This window comes from Oratosquilla oratoria, chromosome 25 (assembly GCF_046742065.1).
Source record: "Oratosquilla oratoria isolate Oo_2021 chromosome 25, ASM4674206v1, whole genome shotgun sequence".
NCBI lineage: Eukaryota > Metazoa > Arthropoda > Malacostraca > Stomatopoda > Squillidae > Oratosquilla > Oratosquilla oratoria.
In genome coordinates this window covers 38,420,630-38,430,020 of record NC_134801.1, presented here as the reverse complement: position 1 = coordinate 38,430,020, position 9,391 = coordinate 38,420,630, and the positions used below count along the sequence as shown (strand labels likewise).

Here is a 9,391-nt window from a genome sequence, read left to right as displayed (position 1 = left end):
GCTGCAAAAAAAAGTATTGTACAAAGACAGACAACTGCTCTGAACACAACACAACATAATTATTGACAACAATTGTTTCAAAAGAGTCCTAGTCCTCTGAGAGAAGAGTTCTGTGATGTCCAACCCCAATTCACTGACAGGTCATTTCATTCAACACTGTGTGATCTCTTCAGTAGCAAAGGGGGTAACTAAGAACATGTTCAACAGAGGTGCCAATATAATCAGGGCACCAGAATTTTCATTAATCAGATCATCCTAACAATTTGTTAGGATTTAAGTCATGTGAAATGTAGAAGGTTAGCATAAAAAACTGAGACAATTATTAATACTGACTAACAGAATAGATAATAAAATAATAGCCAATATGAAACTGTATCCAATGAAATTAACCAATGACAGTGAATGTCGTTCAACTTTCCAATTTTCTTTCAAATAAATCCTGCCAGAAGCCGCCTACCTCAGACCTGCACAAACAATTCTGCCTAAGGATAAGTTGAAACTTCTATTCTATGGAAAGAACGTCTTATAGTGAGTGGCAAAGAGATTATTTAGATGAACCCTTCTGGTGAACACCACAAGACAAATACTCCATTCTCCACCTGACTACCCAACACCAACTGCCCTTCTAAGAAGTCACTCCCAAGACAAACAAGAACCAGACTGGGATGACTGCAATCAGGGTATCCAGCACTGAAATAGTACCAACACTGAATTGGCTGAACCATACTCAAACTGCCCCAGATCCAATCACCACACAGAAGACACTGAACACATCACCCTACACTGCCCCACTCTCGCCCTACAAAGACAACACATTTCTTCCTTGAGTGACTTCTAGGCCAATCCAATGGTCAGTGGCAGTTACCTTAGAGCCATGGATCTCCTACAAGAAAGACCTGAGAGGCAAACCCCTCTGGAGGACAGGAGTCATAACCATGACAATGGACAACACCTATACCAGAGGTTGAATCACTACACCAAGGGATAATGAAAATGATGACATTCCCTAGACCAAACAGTCCCATCTACCTGAGGAATGCCATGGCTGGAACAGGGTTTCCCCACAAACCCCTTATAAGATATATGTTGTGTTGTTGGCATGTGTAATTGTGTACAATACAGTCTTCCATAATGTAATGAATCATTGATGCATACATCCATTTGCCTCTAGTAACATAAAAGGGCTGGATGATGGGCACACCACAGTCTGGCCAGAACTCTGTCCTCTCAAGGAAAAACAGGATTCATAAGGATGGATATCAGGGAGTCTGGCATAAAGTAGTGTGTTGTCTTTCAGTCTGTTGATGAAGCAATAAGTGATATGATTATAGATATGCTTCTGGAGGCAGGTATCTGGTGGTTATGGAGGAAGTGATGAGAGCATTTGTGTGTGATATAGGCACATGGGTGTTGTTTTGATGTCTCTTGGAATGTGTGGGTGTTCTGTCATGTGGTGTAGTGGGTGGGCTGACTGTGGACTTACTACATGGCCAACCTTTCTGTCTCACTCCTTGGTGGGAGTAAATCTCTGTTTAAATATCCACTCTTCTATGCTCCTAACCTACCCCAGGTGGTTATCTTTTTACACACTTCTTCAGAGAGACCAATGACAGGTACTGTAAGATGGACATCAAAGAGAATCATCTCCTTGTCACCCAGCTACAAATCCTTTCAATATCCTTTTCTCCACCAGGTGCAACCCCTCAGATGATACTTGGTCTCAGGATTATGCCCAAGATTTCTATCTACTTAAGTTGTATTTCCTCCACCTCTACACATGTAAAAAGCAGACAACCAGTAACTACTCCCCTCCTCTTACTACAAGTTGGAGACATGAGAACTACTCTGCTTTAAAACAATAGTCCAAATTTTCTTCCCGGAGTGATCTACAACTATATACCTGTCTCCCTTCATCTTGTACAGAGGAAGTTGAGTAAAAGCAGCAATGACTGCAACAGCTCTGTAGGGCGAACCGTAAAATATATTGGACTCCCATACTCTGCGTTTGGCCTCTTCCCTTGTACAGAGGAACTATACATTTACTCCTTCCATCCACTTGGACACTCCTTTCCCTAAGACCAACAATTTCACTAGCCATTACACTATAACTATAACCTTTGTCAGGCATTTCACATGATATACATCCAACTCTGTCTTTCCAGCTTTCATCTTTCAATGATGTATTGGAAGAAAAGAAAAGAAGCAATATAGAATATGAATATGAATATGAATATTATATATATATATATATACATATATATACATACATACACACACGTCACACCCTTGTGTGAATAAAGTCTCTTGTTTGTAATTTTATGGCATGCCTTGCATGAATTTATATATACTTGACCTCGTTAATCAATGAGCAATACCTGTCTGTTGGAGCGCGCCCTTTATGTATGATCGCAGGTAAAAAGAAGCTGAAATGTTCCTGATTTGGTGGGAAAAGCTTGATCTGCTTTCCCATTGGTTGAGGATCTTCAAACTACCTAGTTTGGATACATTCTGCCATGCTTGAGATGTTGGCTCCCATTCACTTAGTATATTAGGGTGGGGCCATGGACGACCAAAACAAAAGTTACAGAAGTCAAAAGAGAAAGGAAGCAGAGACTAAAGAGAGAAAGCTCCACACTATAGCAGAAAGAGAAGAAGCTGAAGCCCAGGGCTCACCTGAATCTACATACAATTATCTACATCATCGACTTACGAAAACTCCGCTAAACAAGTCCTTTGGACCATTACTACGGGCCATCTCCAAACAAAGTGTTCAATCTTTGTTACCCAAATTCATGGGACACGATCCAGATTGTTGTTGGACTACAAGCAAAGCTACTCTTCTGTAGTTTCTATGTTTAAGAAACATCATCAAATATCTATTTGTTCCTAATTACCAGAAGAAACTACTATAATCTGCCTCCTTCCAGAAGTTATCAGTCACCTCAAACCACCACTGCCAGAAGTTATTGTTCACCTCAAACTACCCATTCATCCCCATAGTGACAGTTGGCAAGACTCATCTACACCATAATACTTCTTTTTGCCCACCTAATCATACGAGATACAAATTACTTGGTAAATAACCTGAATACTTTTATTGTCATAGGTCTTGTTATATTATCATTATTATATGTTCATGTATGTACTATATGTTATTTTTGTTAGTGTAATAATATTCAGCTTTAATAAAGTGTTTAATTATCCTGCCTGAACTCTGTCATTCATCTGAACTGCACATGGCCTTAACTTTATCTTTTGTGTCGCTATGAGCCTGAGCCATAGGAGTCGTGACAATGTATATTACATATATATATCCATCCATATACCAGGGGCTTTTACCCCTTACCAGGGAGGTAGCCAAAGTCAAAAGGCATTCGAACTCCCACCAATTTCATCCCCACTCATTCCACTCCCATCTACCACCCTTTCCTCCCTCTCATCTTAGCTCCTCATGGATGCCAGGTCATCGCTGTATACCACCCACTGCTCTGGTTCAGAAGCTATGCATCAAGACACAGCATATCCACAGTAAGACCACTTCATTTAATCAGCGACACCCCACCTCTCCTTTCCCTCATGCAGATAAATAGAAGACAAGGAGAAATCCCTTTGGTCTGCATCAAAATATCAATCACATATAACCACTCCCTAATCCCCTCCAATCACCCATCTACTTCATTTCCTTGCACCACAGTATTATCTATACACAGCCATTTTCCATTCACCCCATCTCAAGTCAATATATTTATATTTCATACATACTTATATCAACAGCTTTTTCCCTCTTACAGTGGAGGTAGCTAAAGTCAAAGGCATAAATCCACTCCCACCCATTTCATCCTCGCATACTCCACTCCCATTCACCACTCCTCCCTCCCTTTTTTCTGGGCTCCTCATGGATGATGGGTCATCCCTGCATCTCACCCACTGCCCTCGGTCTGATGCAATGTAGCAAGACAAATATTTACCTTACAACTTATAAAACTATTTACAATCTTCAAACCTCCACTGATGAGATACAAATATGTTTGTCCTACCTGTACAAGATTCATGCCCTCAATGAGAGCCTTGACTTGCTTGATGGTGGGCACTTTCTTCGTTTCATCATATTTAAGCATTTTAATAGTAAAGCTTGTCTGTACAGCTTTGGGCATGGCATCCTCCTCCTCCTCTTCTTCCTGATGGTGATATAAAATATTTGTAATTAGTACAATGGGAAAAAGAAACCATTTATTCAGTGTCAAAAATACTCTGGTTCCAGCACAATTTATATTAACACCAAGTCTAATTTATGTACATGGATGACATATACCACTCTATTATAGTCATCATGATTACATACCATACTTATACCAAAGGGCCCTTTTTCCCAATATAATAGGGTAGTCTACTCAAACTTAACCCATCCAAATCTACTTGTTGTCCCTTCTATTTTGGTTCCTTGAGGATGATCATCCCTGTCCCCAACCCACTGCTTGAGTCAGAGGCAATGTGTTTTGCTGCATTTCTTCTGATCTTTAGTTGGCAAAGGACAAAGATGGCCCTTTATCTACAAGGTACCAAGATAAAAGAGAAAACAAGTAGGTGTTGGATGGGTGTGGAATGAGTGCATGCGTTGGATGGCTACCGCCATTCAAAGTGGGAAAGGGCCTTTTAGTATAGAGTTTGGTTGAGATTCCAAAGGGACCTTTTGTCACCTCCACAAATAGAATGGGATAATAATCTGAGATCACAAGTTTGAAGACAGGATTTTTATGTATGTATGTATGTATTTGTGTGTGTGTGTTTGTTTGTTTATGGTGAGGACCAATGAAAGAAGTCAAGGATCAGACCATGAAATTAAGTCTGTTGAGTAAATGGGAGGAGTGTGTTGCCTAGATATATTCATTTGGGTGTCATTGCAACAATATCATCTGCAAAAATGCACAACTGATTTTTAAGTGGAAAAACAGAATCCATGATTTTCATCCTATCAGGTTACAGAATATATTGTCCATTGGGGATGGAGAAGTGGGCAGGCAGAGTCCCATCAAAGATCATCAACATATATGTTGTTGGCAATTTAAAATTACTTTTGGTGATATCATCAAGAGCTAGGGTAAAGTGGAAGATGCTGAGAGCACTTCTTTAGGGGAACTCCTTTTAGAAGAATATGTGAGAGGGGCAGGGATATCACTACATATACTCAGAGATTGGTGGGCCAAGAAGTGGGATGTGAAAATGGATAAAGCTCCACTGAAGCCTAGAATGGAGTTTAAATTGGAGCTGCCCTCTTTCAGCTGTGTGAGATGCCTTTTCCAAGTCAATAAATATGGTGTATGAATGTTGACTGTTGGCAAACAAGGTACAAATTGTTGTTTCTTTTTCAAGCAAAGCAGTTTTGATATACAGTATGTCCAAGATAGAATATTCTGTAATTAAAATATCTATGACAAATACTGATCACAGATCCAAAACACATAAAAGCAACTTACCTGGGCAGCTGCAGCAACAGGAGCAGCTGCTGCCATGATTGGTGCTTCCGAGATATTCAAAGTTTTCTTTAGAAGTTCATTAAGATCAGCAACCTCGACAAGAGTCAATTTTGATATTTCAGACACAATACCTTGAATCTTTTCTGGGTATACCTATGGTAAGAAAATTAACATATCAATTAAAACACGTTTCCTTGAGGATATTGATAAAATTAAATACTTGATGTACATCTGATCCCCCAACATACTCAGGGGTTAGGTGGAAACAATAATTTCCAATCCCCCATCTCCCTGACCCAGGCCATATGCAAATTAATAACCTTCAGAATACAACAAAACAAATTTCAACACCTCTTAAACAGTCAAAATTATAAAAAAAATACTTAACACAAAATATTCTACTATATACACCAAGGACTTCCTCCTCTTTATAAGGGAGGCAGCCAGTCATGCCAAGCACCCACTCCCACTCATTCCACTCCTATCCACCACCTATTGTTTCCTTTTCATCTTAGCTCCTTGTGGATGATGGGTAATCCCAACTCCTGTCCACTGCATTTAGTTCTGAATACAAAACAACCTATGAGAAAAAAAATGAATATCATGAATGTGGAACCAGCAAAGGTTGGAAGTCGGGTGTACATTCTGGCTTAACCTGGTGGCTTCTGAATTGTGAACCACAGACGTAAATAATTGTTGCCTTAAGTTTCACTGACTTGAAATCTGTAGCCCCACAGTGGATGGCACCTGTCCTTAGGTCCTCCTACAGATCTCTATGGGAAATGATTTTGGACTTTTGTCTGTGCTGTATTAGTGTGGGGCTGCTATCTTGCGTTATAGTGTGGGACTGTTATCTTGTGTTGTAGTGTAGGACTGTTTATAAGTCATCATCTACAAATAAGAATGAGGGGGGGGGTTAGCAGTTGCTGGTTGTCAGATCCCCATATGTGAAAATTTGAAGAAACAAAGTTTAAGTTGATGGAGATCATGGGCCTAGTCCAAAGACTGTCAGCCCCTCAAGGCTGCACCTCCAAATGGAATTCAAAGGGTTGATGGATTATGAAAATGAGAAGTTAAATGATTTTCTCTACCATCAATCTTGCAGGACCACCACAACTACCATGAAATTTAGAATATCAATGTAGTAATATTTACCTATCCTAAAAATTCACAAATCTGAGCCATGCAAATATCTATCCAATTCTCCAAACACATACATACATACACATACATATACCAAGGCTTTTTCCCCCTTCCAAGGGAGGTAGCCAAACACAACAGCAGCAAACCATACATCTAAGTAAGAGAAGATACCTTCAATACCAACATGAGGATATTTTCAAGCATAAAAAAAAAAAAAATTAAGCAAAATAATACAATATTTTCACACTCAATATAGATAATAACATTATGTATAAGAACACATCAATAAATTATGCCTGAGACTCTTTATTCCTTACCTTAAAAGCACCCTCAGGAGAAGAAACTTCAATAGGTTCTGCACTATATGACCTCTTGGCCTGCACTACTCTTGCCATACCATACAAATGCTGGTTTTTGCATCTGGAAAACCAGTATTTAAATAATATTTATCCTTCAACATAACTGAACCAACAACAAAGTAACCAAATTAAGATCAGTAGAAAGTATAGGTTTTGGCCTGTAGAAGGAAATCAATCAGTTTCCAAATAAGTCATTATGATCTACACTTGACTATGCCTCTATGGTTGTGGCAAGTTCCCTGGAAGCTGTACGTCTGTACAAGACTGATGATTTTATCGACTGATCTTAAGTACATAATATTTCTTATTCTGAGTATTAGTTCCAGATGATAACAAATTTATTTTTTTCCTTTGAAAAGATCTACTGCTTTTTAAGAAATTATTTTCAATGACAAATGATTAATTATAATCAGAAACAAATAATAATGGCATTATTGAATTTCTATGTAACAGAATCCACAACTCAAGTTTATTTTCAGACAGTAATAAATTTTGCCTTCTTTTTTTGTCCTTCAAAGTCTACCTATTATGAAGAAATTATTCTCAACAAGAAACTGCCAGAAACAAATATCAATAGTATTAGTTAATTTCTAGAAATACAAAATATAATAATAGGTAACACTCATCAACCTTCAAGAATACAAAATTCATCACAAACATGCCAAATTCTGTCACTGATACATACATCTGCTCTGATCTCAGTAAAATTTCAGAATCACTCGAGCATGGATATTTAACATGAAACTTACACTGTCCAACAGCTCCTAACCTAACCTAATTTTAACTACCATAACCATTCCATTGAAAAAATAAATCTCAAATGCAAAAATGAAAGAAAAAAAAATACAAAAATGAAAGAAGTGAAAAATGTTTGCATGATACTGGAATAGAACCCTGATTTCTTATGAGGCTATTACAAGGGCAAGTTTTGCATGAGCACAGCACATTCCATTCTGTTGTGTGTGCACTGCCCACATAAACGTGGTTTTCCATCATTTTATCATGCACAGCCCAGCATAATCACTGCATACAGTATTTCCATGTGCATAAACTTATGATAATACACTTTAGGTTTTAATGAGGCTATTTATTGATATCCACTTGAAATAAATCAGTAAATTGGGTTTAATATGAATATTTGAGTGGCAGATGAAGCGAGAACTGTTTTTCCATGTTTGAATAGTGAAATAATGGAATATTCCGAATAAACGATATTGAGGTTACAACATACATGTTTTGGAGAATTTATTAATTTTTCATATAGATTATCATTAAGAAAAGTCATTTTTGTTTATTTTCCTCTTGAGCATTAGCAATATGCAACATAGTCCTTAATTGTGCTTACGTGTTTACCTAATTGTGAGATAGTGGTGATATAAAAATAAATTCACCATGTCTATGCATCTGAAAAGTGAAACAGATTTATTTGATCAAAGGAGTGCATATAATTCCAGCTAAGTGGGATACAAAGACAAGGGGTACCCAGAGAAATTATTAAGGAAACAACACTACAAGAAAATATCCAAGGAGTTGCAGGCAACATTCCCTGATATGGAAGGAATTGATGCAGGTACTTGGGAGAATTATGAATACACCATATTTGTTGCCTTTACATATTTTTAATTCTCGGGCAACTTAACCTAATCATGACCTATTAATCCACCTAACCTGCTGTGGGCCTTATAAACCACATTCACCAAATTAGGCCCTGACTTTGTTCTTGTAAAAATGTATCAAAATTTACAATTGGGTCTTCCTTGACCGAATCCTACTCCCTACCACTAAATTCTTTCTCCCACCGGCAGTAGTATTCTGTATATATCACTGGTGCAATATTTTTATGAGTTAAGTCTTATATATACAACAATGAATACTGACTCCAGCCTGAAAAGTAATTGTTAGTCATTATTATATTATATGATTATACAACGGAGTCGATATATGACATGTGCAGAATATCTATCTGTACCGGCAACTCAAAACCTACATATTCTATCACAAAATAATAGCTTCCATGAGTACCTTGATAACGAAGTCTGAGCACAATAGCTCAAGTGCTTCAATATTTTTGTTGTCCTCATTGTAAATATTTCCTAAGTTATATAGTCAACCTCAAATACAAACAATGTACACCGTAGGTTCTGCTGCACTTCTGCCGTGTTTGTTTTGACAACGTCCGAATCTTCAGATATTAATGTAAAATACAAATAAAGTATATACACAAATTCTGTATAACAAATTGTAAAATTATTTTTCTATAAATATGGAAAGGCAAAATAGAATATCAAATTTTATGTATATTTCAGATGATTTTATTATTTTGTACAATGGGAATAAGCTTACATGCTTTTTTGTATTATCCTCGGCAATTGTAATTGTTATATCGAACTATGTGTTCTTGTCATTATCTACACT

At 37.5% G+C, this 9,391-nt stretch overlaps 1 protein-coding gene across 1 annotated transcript in view; it reads right to left on the bottom strand.

The window, feature by feature from the left end:
* The window catches only part of mRpL12 (mitochondrial ribosomal protein L12), a 14,007-nt gene extending 4,845 nt beyond the window's left edge, over window positions 1-9,162 (bottom strand). Inside the window, exons 1-4 of the mRNA XM_076208662.1 lie at window positions 8,999-9,162; window positions 6,935-7,037; window positions 5,475-5,627; window positions 4,038-4,178 (exon numbers count right to left, since the gene is read on the bottom strand). Of these exons, the coding sequence (XP_076064777.1) occupies window positions 4,038-4,178; window positions 5,475-5,627; window positions 6,935-7,037; window positions 8,999-9,057 (456 nt within the window). The 5' untranslated portion in view covers window positions 9,058-9,162. The remainder of the gene's footprint in view (window positions 1-4,037; window positions 4,179-5,474; window positions 5,628-6,934; window positions 7,038-8,998) is intronic.
* Between the last annotated feature and the right edge of the window lie 229 nt (window positions 9,163-9,391).